The sequence below is a fragment of the Mus caroli genome, unplaced genomic scaffold, assembly GCF_978045245.1.
Source record: "Mus caroli unplaced genomic scaffold, Mus_caroli_1 scaffold_8, whole genome shotgun sequence".
Classification (NCBI taxonomy): Eukaryota; Metazoa; Chordata; class Mammalia; order Rodentia; family Muridae; genus Mus; species Mus caroli.
Genome location: NW_028227263.1, coordinates 23,545,479 through 23,572,566, shown reverse-complemented (window position 1 = coordinate 23,572,566; position 27,088 = coordinate 23,545,479). Strand labels below are relative to the sequence as shown.

Genomic DNA, 27,088 nt, shown 5'->3' with positions numbered 1-27,088 from the left:
TCCTCTGGGAACCTGATTCCCCAGCCTCTCTTCACACAGCTCTTCCAGGAATGGAATGGCTTTTAGGACAGCAGCAATGCGGCTCCAGGCCTAGACACCATGAGGTAGTTTGTTGTTACAGACCAAAGTCACTCAGAGCACTTGGTTCAAAAGACAGGATGTGGGCTGTGAGCCTCCAGTTCATCTTTCAAAGGAAATCTCCTTCAGCAGCAATGTCTCCTGGGATGTTTTCCCAAGTCTCCCTGGGAGGTGCTGGGGCCTCTCAAAAGACTAAGAATAGCCAGGGACATCCAGTTTCCCAAACATGACAACCTTAAAAGTGAATGCTTTTTCCCCCTTGTTACCTTTGCATTACTATGTAGGGGAAGGGCACTGTATTATTAAAGGTATATAGCTCACCATGCAGTTGTTAGACACCTCACTGTGACTCTCCGCTCAGGAGCTCCCAGTAGGAATTGTCAGAGTGGTATCCAGGCTCTGCCACTACAGAGGCCCACCCTTTTGTCACCAGTGCGCTTTGTAGTCTGGACAGCCTCCATTGTACAACCCCAAGACTGTGTACCCTTTAGTTACTTCCATCTAACTTTGCTTATTCACAGAACTTACCTGGTCTATACAGGTTATGGTTGTGACCGAATGAGACAGTGCACAAGCCTCCCTGACACCCTGTATGTTTAGTTTTAATTTTTGCACATTTACAGGTCATGGTACAGGTAACCTTCCTCCATTCTGTTACTTACTCAAGCAGTGCTCACTGGGCTTGTAGGAGCTGTCAGATCTAAAGTCAACACCAGGAGACATGAAGGTGCCATTAACAATGCCGGGGACATGTGGAAGAGTTCGGTCAGATGCTATTTTTCATCCCCAGGCTGTAGAGGGAGATTAAGGTGCAGTGCCTTATATAACATCCAATGTCGTATCATTGGTTATCTGCCCATCCTTCAGGTGGCATCAAGGGGAGTATGGCGTTGGATATTAATGTTCTCTGAACATTTGAAATCTCTCCTAACAAATACAAGAAGGCCCCAGGTGTGAGGACTGCACGTGGGGAGATCTTAAACCCACACAAACCTAGGTATTTCCAACCACATAGACTTTTGTTTTAACAGACTGCACAAGTATGACCAGAAGGGACCAAAGTGAATGAAATGTAAGGAAACGCTCATTTATTAAATTTGTCTCCCTCATCATTAGCCCAGCCATTTTGGGGTTGGGGAAACTGTCTTTTTGTGGAGAGAGTTCTTTTCTAAGTGTTCGAGCAAGCTGAGACAAGTCTTTGTGGTGGATATATACATATAAACATATGTATATATGTATACTCCTCCCCTACCTCTGCAGACCTTGGTGTGTGTGTGTGTGGCCACAGGCCTCTCCGGATGAGTGACAATGAAAGCCCATCCCTCCAGGAGACGCATGCCGAGTGACCAATGGGATGATGGATGGAGGGTGCTGGGTACCAGTCTCTGCAGAGGCCAAGGTGAAACTGGCTGCTTTCAGCCTGTTCAACCCTCATCTCCTTAAGCCCCTTGGGTCCTTAGGTGTTTGGTCGTTGCTAGATCACCGGAGGTGCTCATCTTAACGCACCCCAGGGCCTAGGACAGGGTGCCAGGGGCGCGGCTCAGATCTGTCCAGCGCAGTCTGCGGTCCTTCCGCCGCAGCGCTGCGGCTAAGAACACTTGGCTGGGAGGCCTGCGGGTTGCGGTGTACGTGTATGTGTGTGTGTGTGTGTCTGTGTGTGACTCTGCTGGTGTTACTGGTGGTGCCGATATGTAAAGCAGCTGGCGGGTCTGGGCGGGGCCTGGGCTTCATGCAAATGAGGGAGGCGGGGTTACACTGGGGCTCCGCCTCCCTCCCCCGCAGCTGGGGCCAGCGGTGCCAAGCACAGCTGGACCAGCGGCAGCAGCTGGGCGAGTGACAGCCCAGCTACACGCGCGCGGCCGCCGCCAGAGCCGGCGCGAAGGGGCAGCGCGGCCCTGCGGTCCCCGGGCGGCAGCAGCGGCCGCCTAATCCCGCGCCTTTCCGGGCTTGCAGCCCCGCGGTCCCGCCGCCCCGGGGCCGCCACCTCTCGGGGCTCCCCCCAGTCCCCGCGCGCGCAAGATGGCTGACCCGGCTGCGGGGCCGCCGCCGAGCGAGGGCGAGGAGAGCACGGTGCGCTTCGCCCGCAAAGGCGCCCTCCGGCAGAAGAACGTGCACGAGGTGAAGAACCACAAATTCACCGCCCGCTTCTTCAAGCAGCCCACCTTCTGCAGCCACTGCACCGACTTCATCTGGTGAGAGTGCGCCGCGCGGGCCACCTGCCTGGGGCCCTAGAGGGCAGCGATACGCATGGGGACTCCTGTTGTTGCCCCCGGGGGGAGGAGCCGTGTGATCACCCCCATCCCGCTCATCCCTATGCCCTACGCTCCCGGATGACCAATCCCTCAGGTGCTGGGTCCTCTGCTCCCAGACGGCTGGCCGCCAGGCGCCTTCTGCCCTCTTGCACTCTGTCACCCGAGTGCCTAGGGACAGCGCTGCAGGCGCCTTTTCGACACCTGGCTCAGGGCGCAGTGTGGCTGTCCCTCCTCGGCAGGGCAGCTCCGCGGGTGTCTTTCTCGCCTGGGGTTCCCGATCTTTCTGCCTCCTTCCGGGCTCGAGGAGCTCTCACCCTCACCCCTCCTTTCCGGGGCAGCTCCCTGGGGTGTCCTCTACTTCCCCGGGGCGTGGAGCATCCTTCCCTCTGCGTCCCTAGAGCAATGCCCTGGGTTATCTCTTACTTCGCCTCCAGAGTCTTGAGCCCCCCTTTCATTCCTTGGTTCTCACCCTCAAGTCGCTGCAGGGCCCCTTTCTTCCCTCTGCCCCTCCAAGCATGGGGGGACCACCCCCCCGCCCCCTAGCCCCTCAGGGGATACCACCGTGGAGAAGTCCCTCTCATTCTCCCTCTAGACAGGTCCTTTTCTCTTTCCTTGAGGGTACTCCCGGCATCTCCTTGGGCAAATATCCAGCCCGCCTTCCGCCCCCACCCGGGCGGAAATGCACCCTCGCATCCTGCCACCTGGTGGTCGTGGTCTCCTCTGTACTGCAGGGGAGATGTGAGGTGGGGGCTACTGCCAAGCTCCGGGGAGTGTACCTCCCAATCCCATCCAAGGTGGAAGACACCTTGGAGACCAGGCTGTAGCTAGGAGGTTGCCCCTGGGGTAGAGGGACAGTGGGAAGGGAGAGGGCGACTGTGTGAAACTCGCTGGTAACTGGACCCCTCAGACTGATACTCCCTCTTGTGCTTTTACAGGGGCTTCGGGAAGCAGGGATTCCAGTGTCAAGGTAGGCTTTGTGGTGCTGTGGATGCCGATGGTGGGAAGAGAGAGTAATACAGACTTCAAAGAGGTGGCCGAGTTAGGCAGAGTGAAGTAATCCTGCCTGTCAGAGTGACCTCCCAGGCTAGGAATCCTTCAACTACCAAAGGGTCCTTTTAAGGGGTGTGTATTTGGGCCAGAGATGCACCATCCAGGAAAGGCCAGTGGAGCTCCTGGAAGGCCCTAAAAGTCAAAAAGTGCATCCATACCGCTGCCATCTGAGCATTCTCTCAGGACTGCCAGCCCTGCTTAAGAAATGAAATGTCTTCAAGGACTCTTGTGTGTGGAGGGAACCTCTTTCTTTGGAATTCCAGCCCTTTCTTGCTCATTGCTCTCCCTTACCTCCCAGTAGGAGGGTCTGCCTCTTTCCCCTGCTTTGCAGGTGGCTGCCATCTGCAGATGGCGCATCCCCCTAGAAAAGCAACTGTGGTTTCCCCTGGGCCTCCTCTCTCTTTGAAAGCGGTGGCTCCAGATGGGGTGCCTCTGGGATCCTGTCTGAGGTTGCCCTTTTTAACATCTGAGGAGGCACAAGAAGGACTCCAAGAGACTGCTTACCTGGGTTCTTGATTCTAGCTCGAGAGCCATGATTTTAACCAGGGGTACCTAATCAAATATCAGAGACTTGGTGGCCTCTCTTAACTCTAGGGTTTGTGCCTACAAGATGGACTGTGGACTGAGGAATGTAGCTCAGGAGAGTGCCTGCTTTGTGCCAGAGAGACTCTGATGCAAAATGGGAGAGGGGGAAAGATAGGTTTTAAATTGAATCTCTAAAGATGTGGCCTTGTTTAACCCTTAGAATGCCATAGTTTGTGAATTTCTCTCTCTCTCCCCTCTGTCTGTCTCTGTCTGTCTCTGTCTCTGTCTCCCTGTCTCCCTGTCTCCCTGTCTGTCTGTCTGTCTCTGTCTCTGTCTCTGTCTCTCTCCTCTCTCTCTCTCTCTCTCTCTCTCACACACACACACACACACACACACACACACACACACACGGCATTCGACTTGTTGAATACTGACTCTACTTTCATGCTGAATCGATCATTTGGAACTGAGGTCATCCCTTTACCAGAGCAGACATTTGAGGCTTTGTCTCTGTTCAACACTGGCCTTCTACTTTTGACCCCCTTAGCCTCTTGAATTTACAGGTAGTTTTGCCCCTCTCCCTTTAAGCCAGGTGTGGTTGGGTTTGGTCAGAAGTGGTTCTGTATCTTCGCCTCCCAACACCTCCTCCCCCTCCTACCTTTTCCTTCCCCTTCCTATCTTCCCCTTCCCCGTTCTCACTCAGATTCACTTTGTGCCCAGACTGACCTTGTCCTGGATGCTTTTCTGTCTTTCTTTGTTAGTCTCCCAGTTGTTGGGAATACAGGTATTCTCAGGGTCGAATTGCCATCCTCCACCCTGTGAACTGGCCTTAAATCTGGAGAGGAAAGCGTGTGGGTGTGGAATAGCCTGAAGTGAGACAGTAGTGCCCATGGATAACTTTGCTTTGCACCATTGCGCTGCATGCAAAATCAAAAGACCCCAGTGCTCAGAGGTGGCTTTGGGACGTGCATGGGCCCGGCTGCCCTAAGCTGAAGGCTTTTACTGAGTTCTGGAGTGGGACAGGAAGTTTCCAGCCTCCTCTGCTGAGATCCGGAAACTCAGTTTTATACAGTACATGGAAGGACTGCCAAGTCCCTGCTGGTGGCAACGAGTCAGGCCAGTGGCACCGTCTGGATGGTTTTCTAGAACTTGTCTCTCTCAAACACAACACTGAGAGTGGCTTGGTGTGGGGAATGTAGAATCTGTGAGGTTGCCTTTCACTTGCATGAATTGGTTTCTGTTTTTGTCTCTTGTCGAGGTCAGGGGTGATTTTTTAAACCCTGCTTCTGTGGCTCTCCTGTGCCACCTGCTCTGCTGTTATTGATGGCTGGGAAAGTCAGCTTTGGAATGTGCGGGGGACTGCACATATGGAGCAGGAGATCCTTTTATTCAAAGCCTAGGATTTTTTTTTTTTTTTGGCACAATGAGAAAAAAATCAGAATGAAAGTTTTCAAGAAGTATGATTAACTTTAGGAATAAGACTTTTCCAGAAGCTGGCAGTGCGTTTGCCTCGTGTGCTCGACTCCCTGGGTTCCTGGGAACAAAAGGAAAGGGGAGGGGCGAAAGGTATTTTCAAAATCATTTCTCTTTTTATTTTTTCTCCCCTTAGCTCTGAACATCTGGCCCTCTGTTACTGCGTTGATAGGATACTCCATCTGACTTGGAGTGGGTAGGGGGGAAGGAGGTGGTGGGGCAGATTCATGGCCCCTGAGCTGAGCTGCTTAGAGTGGGACACAGCCTAGAAGGCAGGGAGGGAGTTTATCACTGGTACCCAGTGTTGCTTGGGACTAATTCTGGAACCACAGACGAGCTCCTTTTATAGGATTATTTTCAGTACCTGGTGCCTGATATCTTACCTTAAAGTGAATTTACTTAAAATAGGGCCAACATTATAATAGAAAACAAACAGAGTTTATTCTTTTACCTAAGTCAACAGTTCAGAGGTCTGGTCCTTCAGTTTTCTATGATGCTGTCCCAGGGAGCAATAGTTAGCTCACAGCTCAAGAAGATACTCAATTCTCCAGGCACCAGGCCTCCTTTTTGCCAGCGGGGACAGGAAAGGGACAAAAGAAGTCAAAAGACACACCATTTTCAGTGACTCTTAGGGATGTTGCCTTGAGAGACTTGGCTATATACTCTGTACCAATGCATGTCCACGTCTTGTTGCAAGCGAACCTACAGGACAGTAGTGTTCAGCTCAGGTAGCACGTTCCCAGCCAACAGCGGAGGGAGGGAGGGATGTTTCCATCTCAAAGGTGGAGGAAGCAGAGATTGGCTAACCCCTCAGGATGGTGTGGGAGGATCCCAGGATTAAGAAGCCCTTGTCACTGCCCCAATGCTCCAGTAGCTGTCATGGAAATCGGGGTGCAGAACAGAGCATCCAGGAACCACAGGGAACCACAGATTTTTATAGACTTGGGAAGCTTTCTTAAGAACAGACTTCTTGCTTTTGTACAGCTAAAGGACAAAACTCTCGGTTAACAGCCACTGACTTACCCACTCTCCTCCCTCTCTCTTTGATAATGCCTCTGCTGACAGAGGATCCCTCTTGTGAAACTGCACACAGTTTTGGATTAGAAATGGGACCCATTATGCCACAGGACAAACCTTTCTTTCTCCAAGGCACTCTTAACAATCCTAGAACCTGCACGCTGTGCTTAAATTCTAATCAACCCACTAATCACTGGGAGGAATTCAACTTTTATCCAAAGGAAGATTTTGCAGTTTGGCAGAGAGGAAACTTTTTTTTTTTTTTTTTTTTTTTTTTGTTAAAGGAAGTCATTTCAGGAGAAATAGAGAAGCATTAAGATGTTCAGATCTAGATGTTTAAAGCACGTGGTTGGAACCAGACAGACATGGACTCTGATCCCTGATCGTCTCTCTGTTCCCGGTGTGACCTTGGAGAGTCCATCCCCACACTGTAACCTTGCTCGCCATCTTGGTGAAAGAGGACACAGTGTCTTCTTTGTAGAGCTCTGGGGTAAAAGTAAGTAGCTAAGGAGAAATATCCACCGTGAGAGTAAACAGCTCAAAGTAAGGTGATCGTCAGTACTTGATTAGTGGTGGGAAAGTGTGCCGAAGCAGGGCCGAGCTGACTGCAACTCGGGAAATGACTGTGCCTGTTTCATGTGCTCAGATGGGTGTGTTTCTATGAGACTTCGGGTAATACCAGCCAGTATATACTTCAGTGTCTGGACCCAGAGCGCAGTTTCCCTCATGAGAAAGATCTGAACTTGCCTTGGACTCTCAAAAAGCCCGGGGCCACTGTTTTTCTGACTATAAAGAACTAGACTTAATGATTCTAACAAGAACGCCCTTTTACCTTCCCTTGGTGAATTCGAAAACATGTTTTTAGCTTCTTGTTTGAATTATTTAAAAAAGAGAGAAAACAAACTGTCACATGAACCTACAGCTGTCGTCTTCCCTCAATAGATACGCTATAGAATACAAGTTTTAATGTAGTTTATTGTTAACATTTACAGGTTAGAATATGCAATTAAAACAACAATCAACCATTACATGAATTGGGGCTAGGGGTGGCTCAGTGGAAGTACATGCAAGGTCTTGGGTGCTATCCTCCACCTTGAGAAACAAAAGGACATGGGAAATATTAACTCAAAGGTCATTTCATTTTGGCCACACCTGTCTCTGGGTACTTATCTTGTTACACTGAGTAGTATGGGTTGAACTTTCTCAGTCAACTGAGAATCAGCAAGGCACACTGCAAAGTGGTAACCATGGCCTGGATGGCTTTTCCCCTCCCCCTGAAGCTTTGTTACTGAACAGTGGAACACCTTCCCAAGTAAATACAGAAAATATGACCTTTGGAAATATGGTTGGTGTGATAAACAAGTTCTTGACACTAATACAAAAATATATTATTTCCAATACTAGTGATTCTCCAGGCCCCACCTGGTCTAGATAAAGCATGTAGATAGTGCATCGGCATCAGTGTGAAAAGCCGCGAGAGTGTGACTGGTCAGAGACAGCTGAGCATTTGATGTGAATTTATATAGGGCTGGAGAGGTGTCTTAGCGGCTCAGAGAGTGCACTGCTCCTGCAGAGGACCCAGAGTCAGCTCCCGTCACCCACAGCAGGTGACCCACAGCAGGTGACCCACAGCAGGTGACCCACAGCAGGTGACCCACAGCAGGTGACCCACAGCAGGTGACTGACTGGTAACTGCATCTCCAAGGGGACGCTATGCTTCCAGACTCTGTAGGCACCTGCATTCACATGTATGTGCCCTGCCCCATACACATAACTCAAGATAATAAAAAATAATCTTAAAAAGAAAATGACTTACATCCATGTTGATATTGGAGTCTTCCCTTCCTCTGCCTCTCCCTGTTTCTCTTCCTCTCTGTCTCTGTTTCCTTCCCCACCCGACATGTGCACACATATACAAAAATAGATCTGTATGTCATAAGCTTGAGATTATGCGTGGCGCTACTTTTCAGCCATGGAGAGTTCCATCACCAAGTACCATTTCAAACTCATGTCTGGTCTTCTGATTCTGCAGACCAGTCTGTTCTTGGTAGGCAGCAGGACGAGCTAGAAAGTTCACCTCCTAGGTTGATGCTTTCCAATGCTAGGGCCCTTGCCAGTTTCCAGATTTTTTTTTTTTTTGTAGTATGAAATTATTGACTTCATTCATCCAGTCTCTCTAGTTGAAGCTGTGTGATATTCCATAGATGGAATGTTAGGCCTTTTTTATGGAGACTACAGCATCCCCAGTGTTTATGTATGACATTTGGAAGTGTGATGTCTGCTTGAAAATCCTGTAGGAAATTTGTCTTTTAACCATACACACCCGTTTATCTACTTTCCCACATATCCATTCATGCATGCGTGCATGCATACATCCATCCTTCTGCTCACCTATCCTTCTATCCATCCAAGCATCCTTTAAAAACATATCCAGTCACTAACTTCTATGTGTATGGAATAAGTTTAGGTGACAGCACCCGACATTGAATGCTACTGTGAAGGTTCCTCATGTGGTAGCATAGGAAGGAGAGATATGACTTACCACAAATGATTTTTTTTAACCAATATTTAATTTTACCTTGATGGAAATCTACCAGATGCTATGAGAATGGTTCACGAGAGGCTAACCTATGAAATGTTTCAAGGTAGAGTTGGGGTCATTCCATCTAAGAATTAAGCAGCCCAAATTCTCACTCTCCATTCTGAGTTGTCAAGGATCCAGAGCTAACAACCTGCATTGTGATGTATGTAATGATATGCATTATCTCAGAGACATTCTTGGGGGAGCCCCCAGCTTTCTGTTTGTATGGTTACCTATCAGGAGAGACTCCTTAGACAAGGGACGTCCAGATGAAGTCTTAGCGTGACAGCCAGAGTGCTCCAGATCCCCACAGTAACTCAGATAATGAGCTGACTTTCCTTTTTGTCTAGGGGTTACAGTTCGAGGTGGCTGTTCTAAAGCAGAGAAATCAGACAATTTCAGGGGTGGTAGATCAAGTCAGCTGGTAGACAGGAATGTAAATACACAGAAAGAGTGGGCATCGGGGGATTTGTCAGCTGAAATCCAGTTTTAGGGACTTAAGACTGCGTGCATTGCCCCAGATACTATACGGTACCAGTCCTCTGCCTTTCAGTTTCTTTCTCTTTTGGAAGTGATGTTTTTGAAGTAGTTTCACGGTTAACAGCATTGAAGCACACATGGAGAAAGATGCTGTGTTGGCTCTCTTCCCATCTTTCTGATTTCATTTGGGAGAGTGCTTCACATTGGTGCTAACATGTCTTTCATGACTACACAGATCTGCAACCCAGTAAATATCCACTGAGCATTCTCAGTGAGAGCGGGAGGGCATTTTCATTTGTTCCTGCAGAGCACCTTGCCTCTTTGATGATTCATTTGTTTTCCACAGTTACCCACCACTGAGTCAGTCCTGTTCTACCCCTACCTTTGGTTTAGTACTAGCTGCACCTCCTTGTGACCAGGCAAGGGGTGTTTCAGTGATTTTCTTGGAAGTTCTCGGATGTGCTGGAGGAAGTTCAGAGATCCAGATGTCTCAGCCTTCTGCGTTCTGAGTGGTGAGATTACAGGCACTTGCCACCAGTGATTCTGTCTCTCCATGACTCTGTTTTTTAGGGGCAGGTAAAATATAATTCTAAGAAGAAAATACCCATCCCGCTGTTTGCCTAGTTCTTTCTCCATCCATCCCAGTTGTACACTCATGCATTGGGATCCTATCATATATCAGGTGCCGTTCCAGGCACTGGAAGCAGAGTAAGGGATAGAGTGCCCGCCTTCGTGGAATTAGCATCAAAATAGAAGGACAAGAATATAGAGAGCGTAGAATGAACACATAGTACCCAGCTACATTGCAGTAGGGACGTTGAAGAGAAAGAAGACACAGTTTTTGTGAAGGAAGTTTATCACAAGGCTGGTCAGTTCTGATATGTAATCCAAAGTGCTCTACAAAGGGTGTAAAAACACTCAGGGTGGCCTCGATATTCCTTGGAGAGAGGTAGAGAGGATGACATAGATGAGGTGACATTTGAGAACAGTTTTACCATAAGAGTAGGAGTTCCTAGAGTGACAAGGGGGTAGGGACAGAAGAGAGTACATGTGGAGCTATGGAGGAGAGAGAACAGGGTGCCTGCAGGGAACAGGAAGAAGGGGGTGTGGGAGGAGCTGGTGGGAGATGACGGTCACAGAGTCATGCCCTAATGTTTGGATCTGGTATAGGCAGCCTGGCCACTAGGAAGGGTTTGTTGTCATTGTCTTGAGGTGGTGTGTGTGTGTGTGTGTGTGTGTGTGTGTGTGTGGCGGGGGTGTGCGTAGTTACGTGGCCAAATGCTTCTAGCCAGCATGAGATGCCGTTTGAAACAATCAGCTGTGACTCAGATCCTGAAGTTCCAGGCTTTGGAGGTCAGCTGAGATGGAGGACACAGCCACTGAGGGGTGATAGGGACACAGCTGCTGAGTGCATGGGGACCACTGTTACGTTTTGAATCCTAAAGAGACATTTGGAATTTCATGTCCACTATATTGTTGACTGTCCTATTTTGGGGGTGGTGGTGGTTACCAGGTTATTTTTGTGGTGCTAACAATAGGGATGCCTCTCTTCATTGCGTCCTTTGGCGGAGAGGACCATAGAAATGATTCTTCCTTTGAAAGGAATCCTCCCACTCCTCTCTTTCTGTGCTGCTGCCAATCACCCAACAGCACATGCTGATGGAGCACGTGTGGGGCAATGGTGACAGGTATGTGCTTGGGGGACAGAAAAGGTTTTGGTTGAGGGCCATGGAGCTGCGTAAGAGGGCTTGCTGTGCAAGCATGAGAGACTGAGTTTGAATGCTTGTAACCTAGGAGTTGCACAGGGCAGAGACAAGGATCTCTGCAGCTTGCTGACCACCAGTGTAGCTCCAGGTTCAGTGAGAGGTTCAGTGAGAGACCGTCTCAAAGGAATAAGGTGGAGAGTGATGGAACAGGACACTGGACATCCTCTTTTGCCTTCCACATGCATGTGGACATACCCACCTGCATGTCCATATATGTGCATGTACACATGTCCAAAGAGGTGGGGGGTTTGGCTTAAATCTTGGTCTCCTACTATCAACCTTGACTTAGCCACTTGAGGCTTCTGTTTCCTCATAGGTACAGGGAAGTGGAAACAGGATCTGGTTTCCAGGGCTCTTGTCAAGTGTTCCATGGGCATCTTGACTGACACACAGAAGGCCGTTCATGCGTGGTGGGTGTTGCTTTTTTTGGTTAGGTCCTCTCCTCCCTGTGAGGAGGTGCCTGGGAAGTGGACATGCTGACCCTGCCTGCTTGGCAGCTAACCATGGAGCTGAGAGAGCACACAGCTCAGCAGGGACAAGAGAGGTGATGTGAGAAGGGCTGAGTGTCAGGCTTTCTCAGAACCTCTTCCTGCCTAGTGGTGTTTTAATTAATTGAATTGAGACCGGTGGGTGAGTCCCCATCTGCCCACTTTTGAAAATGTATTGATAGCATTTCAACATCAAACAGATTTCAGATTCTTCTCTTTCTCTTTCTCTTTGTTCCCTTGGTGGTTGGCACCAGTCTCCCCAGCAGTCCAGACCAGCCTCCAGGCCTCTAACTGTGTTTGAACTCCCAATCCTTCTGCCTCCACCTCCTGAGAGCTGGGCTGTATCTCTCCTTTTCAGTGTGGGTTCTTTTACTTTTCAAAGGAATTTTTTTTGGTCTCTTAGGGGCTGAAGATACTTACAAAGAGCATGTAAGAGCTGGAAGTTGCAATCTGAAAGACATTGGCTTATGATTTTTATGGCTAGTGCTTATGTTGGAAATCACCCTGTTCTTTGTATTGGTGGGAACCACTCGTAAGAATGTATATACATACAATTTCTTTCCCTTCCTCTCCCTCTCTCCTTCCCTCTGTGAGTGTATGTTTCAGACAAAGCCTCATTGAATAGCCCAGGCTGGCCCTAAACAGCCCAGGCTAGCCCTGAACTCACCATCATCATGCTCTTCATTGCCTAAACTTCCTGAAGCCAGTCTGATTTTTCTCTCCAGGGCTGCTTCCCCTGACTGTCTCCCATTCTCAGGCAGTGGCAGGATGGAAGCCAGGATCTCTGCCTTGTGATTGTTCCTTGCTTTTAAGTCACCTCCCCCTCCTTCATAGCTCAATTTTAAGCAAGAAGATGGCAGCACTTTGAGGCACACACAAGGAGTAGAAAACATGTCTCCTCTCCACTGCTGACCTGCTACACCCGAGAGGTCACTTCCACACTGAGACTACTAGTTTGGGTTTGAGGGTCATGAGAACTGGGGGTTCATCCATGAGTAAGACTGTTGGCCTCTATTGACCAGGGTCACCTTACCTACCTTTCATACAAAGCCTTTGATTCTCCTCCCACTGCTGGGGAGGGGCACCTAAGACCTTGTTTCTTTTTCTCTTCTCTTCTCTTCTCTTCTCTTCTCTTCTCTTCTCTTCTCTTCTCTTCTCTTCTCTTCTCTTCTCTTCTCTTCTCTTCTCTTCTCTTCTCTTCCTCCCCTCCCCTCCCCTCCCCTCCCCTCCCTTCCTTTCCTTTCCTTTATTTGGTTTTTCGAGACAGGGTTTCTCTGGATATCCCTGGCTGTCCTGGAACTCACTTTGTAGACCAGGCTGGCCTCTAACTCAGAAATCCACCTGCCTCTGCCTCCCGAGTGCTGGGATCAAAGGTGTGCGTCACCACGCCTGGCAAGACCTTATTTCTTAAGCCTTTGCATGGCCCAAGCTTTGCTTGTCTGTGCTCTCCAGGGTCTTCTCCTGTGTGATTGCTGCCCAGTGCTCTCCAATCTTTCTCTCTTCTGGGCAGAGAGTATCCTTCGTGGCTTCTCATTCACCACGCCATGGGAGGTAGCTGCTAATTAGCCATTTTACCCAGGAAGTCCTTATTTTACTTCATGAAGACAGGGTCTTGCTAGCCCAGTCTGGCCTCAGGCTTGCCATTCTCCTTCCTCAGCCACATACCAATGACACTTGGCCAGAAGACCCAGCTACTGAGGCTGGTCCTGAAAAATGTTAGCTGGGGCTTTTCAGCTTTGCATAGGGAAGTGACATCTTTCTGGGAGACAGGCACCTTCTGGCGTCACCATTGAAGGATGGTGCTGTTTGTCTCCTTAGGGGTGACATCTGCTTCCTGTTGCAATGTTGCCTAGCTGCTGAAAACGATAATAAAGAAGCCAGGGCATTCTGACAATTTTCCCACCCAATAATTTAGTTCTGTTAATGCTTGGAGAACTGGAGTTCACAAACTATATTTAGAACTTAAAAATGTAAAACTCTCTATTAGTCAAGGTATTAGTGGGGATCTCTTAAAGCGACTGTAATGGATAAGCCTCAGAGTCTCTGAGGTTTAACAGAACATTTGCATCTCATTTGCATCAGAGACACCACCCCAACCCTCCATGCAGGGGATCCTGACTAGGCAGTCTTCATGTGGGGCCCTAGGGCCCTCCTTCCTTGGACCAGTGAGTTGGGGAGAGAGCATGTGAGAAAACACATTCATCCCACAACCGGTCTGCTCTGGAGGGACACCTGTTACTTCTGCTCACATCTGTGGATAAGAACTCAGGCACAGGGCAACACTGTCTGCAGGGTGGGGGTAGGGGGAAGCAAGAAAAGGTGGGCAGAACGGAACGACCAGCTCTGTCTTTGGGAGTAAAGGGAAATAGCTTTTGGTGAACACAATAGATCTTTCCTCAGCTTCCAAAGTCACGGTTTTCAGTCTTCCCTTTATAACTAGGTATTCTGTTTTCTCTTGCACTTGACCAGCCAAACTGTGATGTGAAACATTGTATCCCTGTACCTTATCTGGTGCACTTTGTGGGGAAAGCAAGTTCTGTCTGTTTTTCACCCCACTGCTTAATTTATTCACTTTACATCCTGATCTGTCTGTTTTTAAAGAGTGAGATAAGGTAGCATTCTTACTGTTTTTTTTAACAGTTAGAACAATCTGGTGGTTATTGTTAGAATTTCCGGCTCTCTCAATAAACCAGTTATCAAAAATAAGCTTTGTTTGCACTTTGTGTGGCTATGTGTATGTGCATGTGAATGCAGGTGTCTGTGGAGGCCAGAAGAGGGCGCCAGGTTACTTAAAGCTGGTGTTTAAAGGTGGTTATGAACTACCCAATGTAGTGCTGGACCTTTTCTAAGAGTGTCTACTTGCTTGAGCCATCTTTCTAGTCCTTAAAGACTAGGATTTATGTGTGTAGGCATCCTGGACACTATGGCTGATTTAGGGCTAGGCATACTTTTATTTATCATTCTTTGTATGTAAGTTTTCCTCCCAGCCTCCCAAATCAATGATTCATTATTGCAGAACAAAGACTGGTAGAGTAAAATAAAGTGATTTTGGTGAGCACTATTTCCTGGGGTCATTAAGTTGGGCTGGGCTGCACCTGGCAGTTTGTGTGTTCTTGGCTGGTCTTAACCACCGACTTGAGCCTCACCTGGGATGTGTAGGACATGGGAGATTTTTTCTTCATTATCTAGTGGGTCATTCCAGCTTAGGCATGAGGTGGTGGGTACAATCCCCACACATGAGTTGAGGGGACACTCAGAGGTGGTGGAGGGCCTTCTTCTCTTAGCAGAAGCAAAGTGTAAGCTCACTCTTGAAAAAAAAAGGAAAAGGAAAAAAATAGAAGAGAGAATAGACCTTGCTTTTGATGGGGGGTGGGGGGAAGCTGTGAATAATTTGGGATGTCTTTGGAATCTAGCACACCAATTTTAATGTGTCTCTGAAACATGTTCCAGTTTAGTGTCGGTTTCCCAAAATGAACTTGAGCCTACAGCAGGCCACAGTGGAAATGCTTACTGCTCATACCTGGTAAGATGGTCCTTACAGGGAACTGATGGAGCCGAGTGAGATGCTGTGTGAGCACAGCCAAGGGCTTAGGGCATTTAATTCTTCCATCATTACTACTGGGTTCTATAATCAGTTACCCCCAAACACTTGGCACTGTATCCAGTGTGTGAGAGTCAGAGCAAGGAGCACATGCCTCTGCTCCTGAGGAGACAGACAGACAGACAGACATGCAAGGGAGTTTGTGTGATACCCTTTGGCCTGTGGGACTGTAGAAGTGTGCAGGGATGCAAACATGGTCTTGTGCCATCCTGGTTAAGGTCATAGGTTCAGACACCTGCTTCTTCACTGATCACATGCAGGGCCTTGGGTGTTTTACTTACTTGCAGTCTTTTGGTTTTTGTCTCTGAAATGTGGATAATGCTGTAGTCTGCTTTGCCGGGGTGCCATTGGATTACATAAGACTGGGGCATACAGAAAGCATATGACTGCTTGTTGTATGTTAGCACTGAGAAGACAGAGATGGTCTCAGAATGTCCCTGTGAAGATGTCCTAATGGGCACCAGTCTCAGCTCTCCTCCCACACCCCCTGGCTGGTATCATTGATGACGACTGCATGAGGGTGGTTCACTGGATGAATAACTCGATGCCCATAAGGCACTGGGGAAGTAGGAAAGGGAGGTGGTGCAGTCATCAGACTAGGAGACAAAGCTGGTCCCATGGCTGAAACTGGGGTGTTTTGTTAGAACTAAGAATGTGTGTGTCAAGCAGGAGTGACTGAGAAGGCAGCTGAGTGGTAGATTATTTGCTTAGAGTACACAAGATCCTGCATTTGATCTCCAGGAAAACACCCCCCACACACACATACACACACACACATGCCCACACACTCATGTGCATGCACATGCACACACATGTACACACACACGCATGCATGCACACACACAGAGACATAGAGAGATTTACAGACTCTGGGGGCACAAGCATTTTACAACCGATTCACCTCCCCAGCTCCTCTTCTACATTTGATTTTCACTGCTGTGGGTTACCACTCACTGGAGGGCCACAACATCAATTTAGTAAGTCAGGTACACTGTGAAAAGTCAGAACAGGAAAACTATCAGAATGCCTCAGCCTTGGGAAGGGCAAGTATGGCTTCATGAATCTTTTATTTCGTGTGTTCCTATGCAGGCTCGGGTGAACTGGGTCAGGCATAAATGGCGTTTCTACCGTGGGTAGACAGCATGGTTTGAAAGTCGCTCTGAAGAGCATCAAGGAAGCAGCCTTGGAGGCTCATGACGTTGGCCCGTGGACTGTGGAGGCTTAATTTATTTTTAGGGACACAAATGCATTGTTTTGAATTCTTCATAATTAGAATTTCCCTCTCACTCTAACACACTACCCCAAGATTATTTTGGTCGTCTTCCTTGAACATTAACATATCACAGACAAGTTCCTTTTTTCCCCAAATTGAATGTTAAGTATAGTGTATCACATCTTTACAATTGGAATGAGTGGTTTTGGTAGACCAGCCTGGCCTGAACTTCTGCTGGGGTTAAGTGTCAGATTGCTGTGACAAGAGGTGTCCAGAGATTGCAAAGAGAAGGAACTGCTTATGGGGGTAACGTGGGCTGCGAAAGAAGTGTTTTATAAGCAGAACCTTCCCAGAGGGAGGGGAGGTGTGTAGGGGTGCACAGAGCAGCCAGGAGGGGTGGTGCACACAGTGTGCCAGCATCAGGGTGGGTCAGGTCCCTGAGGTGGGACTCTGCAGAGGACTGCCTCCAGCTGGAGCTTGAATTCACTGTGTGTTTATATTCTCTGCGGTCCCTGGGTAGGTGGCAGCCCCAATGACAGCTGGCCTCATTCTCTTTCCCTTCTGGCTTTCTCTGATTTGGGGCCCAAGGACCACAGGGGGCCAGAATGCTGCAGATGGGACAAAAAGTCAAGTCCAAGAAAAAAATGAAATCGGGGTTAGGGAGGTGGTGATGAAAAAGAGTGGAGGGAGGGAGAGAGCAGAAAGAGAGAATGGAGGGGGAGAGGAGAGAAGAAGGGAGGGACAGAGGGAGGGGTAGAGAGAGGAAGAGAGAAAGAGAGAGAGGAGAGGGAGGGAGGGGAAAGAGAAAATGGAGTGGGGGGAGAGAGGGAGGGAGGGATGGAGGAAGAGAGGGAGAGAGAGAGAGAGAGAGAGAGAGAGAGAGAGAGAGAGAGAGAGAGAGATTGATTCTGCAGTCCCTAGAAGGGCCTAATTTGTTGGACAGATGAGTCAAAGGAATTTTCCATTTCCTGGACATCCTCAAGTAAGATTCTTACTGCAGCTGACTCAGGCTGACATTTACTGAGTGCTCACTATGTGCCTGGCACTGTTCTAAGTACTTTACATATATTAACTTATTTAATCAGTGCATCAGCCCCATGCAGCAGCCGCTGCTACTGCTCTTGGAACATGCGGAGAAAAATGGAACCATAAAGACTTGAGAGATTTTCCAAGCGTATACACAGTTACAATGCAAACACAGACCGAGTTTCAGGATTGCTTAAAAAGAAGGTAGTGCTCTGGAGCTGTGGAGGCAACGAGTGATGGTGATAGTGACTATGGTCATGATGCTGGTGACGGTCTTAATGATGGTGACGGTGGTGTTGGTGACTGTTGATGGTGATGATGATGGTGGTGGTGACAGTATTGATGGTGATGATGGTGATGATGGTGGTGGTGATGACGATGATGACAATGATGTTGAAGCTCCTAATGTTTGAATCCTTTCAGTGAGCTGGTCATTTCACAAGTTTTATCCCTTTGAGTGTTCACCTTCCACTAAGATCTGTCAATAATATTATCCCCATTCACACGTGAGAGAACTGGCTCAGAGAAGAGAAGCATTTCTTAAAGAACTGCAGCGCTCAGACTGAATTCAAGGCTCTTTGAATCAGAGTTTGAGTTTCCAAACACCAAAGTGAAGGGCACAAGATGGCCCAGGATGGGAAAGGACGGCACGGCAAGGGCAGACTGCAGCAGCCATCGTGAGGGAAACTGGCAACACTTGAGGGGAAGTGGAAGGCATCTGGAGGGAACAATGTTTCCGGTTCAGTCTCTCCCTGCTGAGGAAGCTTGAACCTCAGTAGACTTTAGTCTTAGTGTATGTAAGGAGCTTAGAACGCTGTTTTCAAGTTTCTCAATATTCCTATGGCTACAGTCAGCTGAGTTCTTCGGGCTTAAGTTTTCTGCCAGGAGGGTATCTTAAGTGCTATGCAAGTTTCTGAGTCATTTGGAAGGAAAGGGATTGCATACAGTAGGTGCTTTAGTGGGACCTAGTACTTCCCCCACAGAGCTGAGCTGAGCTGGGTGCTTCATACATCTCGCTGGAGGTGTAGCACATTAGGAGGTGAGTCCATTAGAAATTCTGCAAGGCAGCTGGGGTCGAGAGGTGTTAAGTGGCCTGCCCAAGACCTCAAAGCTTGGAAGGACAGATGTTTATTTGACTTATGAACAGGTTACATCTCAACAACCCCACTGTGAATTGTAAATACTTTGAAGTTGAAAGTCAATGCCATTAACCTATGGAACAGCACAGCTTAGCAACCAGCACACTGTGTTGAGTGTTATCGCAGCATCGTATGAAGCTATATATTATGGACAAGGATCGCAGTGCAAAATTCAAAATGGGGTTTTAGAGAATTCTCTATTGCTTTCATACCAACATAAAGTAGAGCAATGCCCTCTATAACTTGAACCTCCATAAATTGGGGTGTCTCTATATGTGAACAGAGTGACTAACCAAGGCAGCCATGTTCCTAGACACACAGGTTTGCTGGCAGCAGTCTTTGGCCAAGGTGTGGGAGGAGGCATAGCAGGGTGTGGGATCTGATGTGGGAAGTCTGAGCTCTTTCCCCATTCCCACCCATAATAACAGGGGCTGGTGGCACAGGGTGGTCTATCTGGCATGTTCACCCACCTGGTGTAGTATAGGGGAAGTAAGACACAATGCGTGCTTCTGCTCTCAAGCACAATGGTGGACAGACTCATAAGCCAGGGTCTACAGATAGCTGGAAGGGCAGGGGCAGAGGAGAGGGCACAGCTCATTTCTCAGGGTTTCAGGGAGGATGACATAGGGGCTAAGTTGGTGTTTGTGGTTTGAGGAAGAGGAGGAAGGGAGGGAGGGAGGGAAGGGGAAGGAGAGAGAGAGAAAGAGAGAGAGAGAGAGAGAGAGAGAGAGAGAGAGAGAGAGAGAGAGAGAGAGGAAGGAGTAGGAGTAGGATGAAGAAGAAGAGGAGGAGGAGAAATGTGGAGCAAGGGGGACAAGACACTGGAGGAAAGAAAGTGGTGAAGATCCTGGCTTCAGGCTGCCTTGGAGAGGAGATTTTGATGGGTAGGTAAGGAACTGGGACAAAATGACTTCTAGGTTCAAAGATGAGCTCAGCTCTTCCCAAGGTTAGAGACTGCCATCTTTTTAAAATTAATATTCATATTTGTATTATTCTTATTACTACTACTATTGTGTGTGTGCACATACATGTTTGTACCATGAGAGGCATGTGGAAGTCAGAAGGGAACTTTGTGGGGGTTGTTCTCTCCTTCTACCATGTGGGACCCAGGGGTCTAACTCAGGTCATCAGGCTTGGCAGCAAGCACCTTTATCCACTGAGCCCTCTCGCTGGCCCAGACTGAATGTTAGGTCAAGTGAGAGAGGAAAACTAGAGAGACTGAGTAGGGATGGGGCCTGAGGAAAGCAGAGGAGAGAGCGCAGTGAAATGTGTGGGCAGGAAGAGAGGGCAGAGCCTGGGTGAAGACTCTTATCTGAGGAGCCCCTACTCCCTGAAGTTGGAAGGAATGGAAATTGAATGTGAATTCAAGACTGTGGCCTCATGCAGATTTTCTGCCCTCAGCTTCTGTCTTCTCCTGTGCAAAGGACCAGGGTAGGATCGACTGTACAGAGAGGTTGCAATCAAATTCGATGGCAGCCACCTTGTGGTAGAGTGATTTGGAGAAGAGGATTCCCTCTGCCCCAGGGCTGAGCTGGAGGAAGGGCAACAGTTTCTGTGCTATGTTAAGTATGAGACACCTGTGGTATACCCAGGTCCTATGTATCCAGAGGCGACTGGGAATACAGACAAATCAGGAAGCCACAATCTGGGAGTTAGAATACAAGTTACAGTTGCAGATGCAGGTATGAAAGTAACTAATAGACCAAGAAATATTTACAAGTATCTAAACCATATTCCTGGAGGTACTCAAGGGTTCTAATGAAGTATGTCATTAAACATGAGATTTAATTAAAAACAATTCTTCTAGTTAGTGAGGGGACTGTTGGACTTTGGAGTTAGCATATTTTAAAACCCCCTCTTGCTTCTCTTCTTCTCCCTCTTCCTCTCTTCTCCCCCTTACACCTCCCCCCATTTTTTTTTTGAAACAAGGACTCACTATGTAGCTCAGAATAGCTTGGAATTCCCGTTCCTCCTGCCCTTGAGTGTTGGCATCAGAGTCAGGGGCCACCACACTCCCAGTGGAGACTTAATTATCACTTTCATTATCTTTTTCATGCTTGTGTTCTATTTATATAGAATGTTACTAGTTCTCCAATTCTAGTGTTTTTTTTTTTTTAATTTATTTATGGGGCTGGAGAGATAGCTCAGCAGTTAAGAGTACTGACTACTGTTCCAGAGTTCAATTCCCAGCAACTACATGACGGTTTGTAACCATTTATGGTGGGATCTGATGCCCTCTTCTGTCATGCTGGCATACATGCAAATACAGCACTCATATACATATATACATACATACTTTAAGCACTTTCCATTTATTTAAGGATTCTTTGGCTGTTAATAATGAACACTTTGACAAGCGTTAGGAGGTAAGTCGTTCCTTTCAGAGTGGAGGTAGTCAGGGACGGCTCATCAGAGATTCAGGATCTTCCCAAATTTTTTCTTCCTCACTGGTGTCTCCTTTCTTGGACCTTCAAAAGCTCATACCCACCTACCTACCTACCCACCTACCTACCTACCTACCTACACATACATACACACACACACACACACACACACACACAAGAACCATATTGTTAGAGAAGGATGTGCAAAGGAGAGGGGAACGTGGGGTCAAGGATTTGTTGTAAGAACTTCTTGTGGTACCTACGTTATGCATAGAGCTGTGGCAAGTGTCTGTTGTCAGAGGGACAGGGTTGGTTTGCTGAGCAGAAGTGGGAAAAGGTGGAGAAAAACTCTCACATTTTGTTTGTTAGACAATTAACTTTCTTACTGCTTGAGTCATTTCAAGATAAGTCAGTCATTTCTGTCACTTGCAGCTGAATGCAATACCTCTCCTGAAATTTCGGATGGCTGCCACAATATAATAGGAGTGTTTTCTCCTCTCCACATGTCCCGCTTGATTAACTGTCCCTTGGAGATGAGTTATCTCTCCTTAGATGTTTTTCATACATCAAGTCATTTAAGACTGTACACTGGACATTGTGAATATTATGTTGTGGGAACTATGGATTTTGTTGTTGTTTTTAAATACATCAGGTCATTGGCTTGGCTAGTTTGTCGTCTGTGGAACATCAGCTCAGATGCCATCTCTGTTCTGAGTTTTATCCTCGTCTTCTTCAAGGCTGCTTAATGCACACCCAGTTCCTGAGTTCATTAGACTCTTGGACAAGATTGCACACAGCCTGTAATTGTAATGCTCTTCTTTTGGTGGTACTTTTGAAGTAATTATTACCTATCTCTTAGTTATCTATTAATTATCTACTAGCTCCCTAGTAACTATCTAGCAGCTCTTGGTGACCTGGAATCTGTCTTTTTGATATGCACTCCAGAACTTAAAAAAAAAATTATGTGTGTTTGTGTGGTGCGTGTGTGTGTGTGTGCACATGTGGGGATGCTAGAGGATAACCTCAGGTTTCATTTCTCAGGTGATGTCTACTTTGTTTTTAGAGACAGAGTCTTTCACTGGCTTGGACCTTTCCATGTAGTCTAAGTTGGCTGGCCAGTGAGCCCAGGACCTGCCTCCTCAGGGCTGCACCCCCGCAAGCCTGGCTTTTACGTGAGTGTGGACATCAAGCTCCGTCCTCAAGCCTGGGTGCTACACACTTTACTGAGTGAGCCATCTCCTCTGCCTAGATTTTTGTTGTTGTTGTTGTTTCATTTTTATCTTTTAAATTTGGAGCTTTAACTGCCGACTGCAGTCTGTTTTAAGGGCAAAAACTGTAAAACTGTCACTCCCTCCTTTCAAGTTTCTATGTGCCCATCAGAATCTGCTTTCATTTGCTTTGACTTAAAAAAAAATACCCATAGTTTATGTTTGCTCTCCACAGAGAGACTGGATCTGGCTGAATCCTGCTTGACCATACAAGAAACAAGCTCTTTCTTGGGGAAATTGATGCCCAGGTGGTTAAGTCGTTCCCCACGCCACAAAGCTGGTAAATGGGGCCCCTGCTCAGGGTCTCTGACAGCAGACACACGCTTGAGAGTTGAAGGTCGATTGGGCTCAGTCTCATTTGGGAAGTGCCCCCTCCGTGAATGGTAGCAGCCCACGGCCCAGGTGGGTGGCTTCACGGTGGACTTCTTTCCAGTGAGAACTGCTGGTCGGGTTCCTTTTCTGAATAAAGGTTGCTTGCCGTGAGCAATATTCCAGAAAGAAATTGTGCATAGAGACCTGCTGTCAGCACCAATCAGGAGACTGGTTATTATTTATCTGACAGCCTTTTTACCCAAGTAAAAGGCAGTAGTAAGCTGTGGTTAGCAGGAGGAAGTTGAGAGTTCACTTCCCACCCCCACCTTTTTTAAAATAAAAGAGGAAGTTACAGGACTTATTTCTGTATCAGCCAGTTACTAATAGAGAGTATTGTCACAGCTAAGGTCAAGTATGGGGTAAAAATGTCCTTTCCCACTGAAGGACCACAAGCATGGGAATTGTAACTTGTGAGGAGCCCACAAAGTCACAGCAAAGAATCCTGGTCAAATCTTAAGCTTGTCTGCTCACTGGGAGCAGGAGTGGACATTTCTCATCCCCTCTCCTCGTCCGCTGTCTCTGTCAGTAAGCTGCACCTCCTGCTGGGCACTCTGTCAGGTTTCTGGCGCTATTTCGGGAGGTATTCTCATTTTCCAGGTTATAAAATGTTCATGGAGCCTCATTAGGAAAGCACCTACTGTGTGCCAGATCCTAGAGCCACTTCAGTGAGCAAGTGACGTAAAGTCCAGGTTTCTCACGTAACTTACGTTCGACGTAAAGTCCAGGTCGCTTACGTAACTTCCGTTCCAGGTGAGACTAGACAGTGAATGCACAGGCAATCACTAAGGTAACTCACAAAGTCATCACTGTAGATCGTGAGAAGTTTAGGGGGGAAGAAAAGGCTGTACGAGCAGACCCTGTATTTCTGGCGACAATGAGCGAATAGAAAACTCTAGTCCTCCATCTCTATGTGGAGGGGGATGGGGCATGTCTTATGACTTGTGTCTCTGAGATTTCTTAGTGTAGGAAACAGCATATGGCTTAGAATAGCCTTTGGGGTGTGTGTGTGTGTGTGTGTGTGTGTGTGTGTGTGTGTGTGTGTGTAGTTTTGCCATATAGCTGAGGCTGGATTTGAACCTCCTCCCATTCTCCCATCCCTCTCTTCCACCTCCTGGAGGTGTGCTCCACCACACCCAGCCCAGCTCAGAATGGGCTCTTGGTAGCATGGGTATTTCTCCATCTGGTGGCCGTCGGTGGTCAGTTGCTCCCTCTGTGGACATAGGTAGGTCTGATCTATTCATGTGGATGTGGATTCTGCCCTTGAGATTAGAAGGAGCCGAGTAAAGGTTCTGGAAGGGTGGTCTATGCTTCCAGGAAAGAAGAAACCGGCTAGTCATGCTGGCATATGTTTTAAACGTTGTATCATATTCTGTCCCTTCCCCCTTTCTTTCTGAGTTAAGAACCTCGTCCTGGTTCCTTGGTTTATGTTGGAGCCTGGAGCTCCCTCTTCCTCCACCCCTAAGGCCTTTGCCTCTGTTCACCCCCTACTGAAACTGGGTAAGAGCATAGTTAATGTCAGTGGCTGTAAATCACCTACATTAAAAATGTTAATTATCACCACCAGGAAAGGGCTTAACCTCTCCAGGCCATTAGAACAGCCTCAAGCCAAATGTGGCACACAGTTTTCTTGGAGGAGAGAGAAATCACCTAGGGGTTCATGGGGTCAGTGGGGGAGCGGGACCTGCATCAGGTCTGTAATCATGGCCACATTCATTCCTGATACTAGAGTTAACTGGACTTTGTGACCAACCATGGGTGAGTTGTCTTGCTGTAGTTAAAAAATAAAGTTTGTGAAAGATGCAAAAGTATCAGCTAATTAAAATAAATTACACACCATGGCTAAGAAGAAAGACCCTTTACTGGCTCTTCTGATGCCCTCTCTACTGCCAGAAGCCACGTGTGGGTAAACTGTCTCTGTGGCATTCTGCAGAGTGGCTCTCTCCAGCATAGGGCCCCATTTGGTGCAGGCACATTTATGGTCCGTTCTAGAATTACACATATGTCTCACACATATGTAAGTGTTTTTCTAGTTCCTGAAAACGATTTGGCCATGGGCTATCGTGATTCAGCTTTTAATAGATTTTTGCCAAATGTTCTTCATAGTGGTTGGGCCGCTGTCCCCTCACACCAACAGCATGTGCACGCTCCTGTGTCCCCATGCCTTTCCAAGATTCTGACATTATCAGACTTTCATAGTTCTGCCAATATAGAGGAAAAGGGCGGTGGGGGGTGGGCAGGCATTTAATGTTAGAGAGCAGTTGCCTTGGCTGGCAATGAGCTGAGCCTCCGCCTCTCCCTGCAGTTTCTTCTTGTTCTCCCAGCAGGTTTTGTTATCTGAGAGACAAGGGCTCTACCGCTGGGCTGCACCCCCAGCCCTCCTTGTTGGTTATTTGTGTTTGTCCTGGTTTATTTTCACCAGCTATGGTGCCTGGAGGGACAGAGTCCCTTCCTGTTGGCTTAGCTTGAGAAGGTTCACAAAGCGTCGGTCCCACTTTCAAGATGAGGCTCAGTGGGGCATTCTACCTTGTGCAGTCAAGGGCTGATTCTGAAAGCCCGAAGAGACATAACCACATAGCAAGCTGCTCCAAAACACAGGGTGACTGTCACTGTTAGCCTTTCACTGGGAGCCAGGCGCTCAGCTCTCTAGAGAGAGGTCTGTTTAATTATTCATCCCATTTCCAATTAATTGATGACACGCCCTCCAGCAGGAGGGTGGACTGAACTTCATTGCTAAAAACACCCTCCACACATAAAATGGGGATGCATCTTGAAAAGGGTGCTTACCTACCCTTCTGGGCTTGCCTTTTGAGGGTCTCCCTGTACATGGACAGAGCCTTTTGCTGGAATAACCTGTGGTCCAAGGGTCAGGGAAGCCAACATTGCTGTGATCTACATACATTTATCATTTTTAGAAATTGCTATGTAACTACACGTCTTTGGGCTTTCAGAGTCAGCCCTTGACTGCACAAGGCGGAATGCTTAATCCCACTGAGCCTGTTTTCTCACTTTGAAAGTGGGACTGATAGACCAACACTCTGTGAGCCTTCCAAAGCTAGACCAACAGGAAGGGACTGTCACTCCAGGTACTGGAGCAGCACAAGGCTGATGAAAACGAATCAGGACAAACACAAATACTCAGCAGGGAGGGCTGGGGGTGGGGTGGGGTGGTTTGTAGCTCAGTGGTATAGCACTTTCCTCTGCACCCTGTATTTCTATGGGTCCCGAGAAGAGATTTGCAAATTCTTTACAGACAGAGCCAGGAGAGATGAACTCTACAGCTTCCCCAGAGTCAAACACTAATGCGCATCCCCACATGGAGACCAAAAATGAAATGCAAGACTTCTACAGGAGGCATGGGTTATAGCCTCTGGCATCAGGGCAAATGCTGCTTTGAAACACATGATCTTCTGTTCTCCGGGGTCTGTTTTGGCATTAGTAAGAATTTCTAATTACTGAGTGTTTATTCGGGCCCAGGGTTAGATGGAGCAAGTGCATCATCTCTCTGCTCAAACAGGGAAAACCAAGACTTGACACAGTGGTCAAGGACCAGCATGACCGACAGAGTGGGCTGTGGTTGTCCTTCGCTTCAGTCTAACAGTACCTCTGTATTATTAGCCCTGTAGAATTGACTGACCTCAATCCTGTATCTGGTACCGTGGCTCCCCAAATTCCCACGTAAGGACTGAGAGGGGAGTAAACTTTTTCCTGTAACCTCCCACCTCAGCTCATTTGGAAATCCCCCCACTTTCCCCTGCCTGGGGTTTGAATGGTCTTTCCCTTCATTAAGCTTGACCAGGAGATGCGGCCTGAATCTGGGAGATGCACATTATTCTGAAAACGCCTGCGATCTCCCCTTTAGTGTGTGGACCTTCTCTGTGTAAGCCAGCGTCTCTCCGCAGGCCTTTCTTCCAACTCTGAATTCTTTCTCTGGTGTGTATGGCCTGGAAACACTGTGTAGCGTGCTGGGCTCTACCTCTCTCCAAGTCTCCTCTCTGTAGCTCTCACCCCCTAAACTTCTGAGCACTGTTGGTCTCCTAAGGTCTTAGTTCTAAGTTTGTTTTTAGATAGCAGTGGATCTCTGTGGGTGAAGATAGGGCAGAGAACGCCTATTCATTGGACTTGACTCGTTTCACAGATTAGAAACCAAGGTGAAGTGGTTTGTCCAGTGTCAGTGTGGAGAACTGTCTCTTGTTACAGTTGCTTGCTTAATCTCACACCCATTGCTCTGTGACTTATAGTGTCCACTTGCAAGAGAGATGTGGTTTCCTGTTATACTGGCGTGGAGCTTGGCCACGGGCTATGCTTTAGACAGTGGTCTAATGGGGCATACTCTGCATTGACTTGGTAGCTTTAAGAGCAATTGGTATGGGTATTG

At 47.8% G+C, this 27,088-nt stretch overlaps 1 protein-coding gene across 2 annotated transcripts in view; it reads left to right on the top strand.

Moving 5' to 3' along the window:
- The first annotated feature begins 1,869 nt into the window (after positions 1–1,869).
- Positions 1,870–27,088, top strand: part of Prkcb (protein kinase C beta) — a 341,205-nt gene continuing 315,986 nt past the window's right edge. The window contains exons 1-2 of one of the 2 annotated variants that reach the window (XM_021166849.3): positions 1,870–2,270; positions 3,266–3,297. In XM_021166849.3, coding sequence (XP_021022508.1) covers positions 2,098–2,270; positions 3,266–3,297 — 205 coding nt within the window. In that variant the 5' untranslated portion in view covers positions 1,870–2,097. The remainder of the gene's footprint in view (positions 2,271–3,265; positions 3,298–27,088) is intronic. The other variant, XM_021166848.3, reaches the window with a different exon arrangement.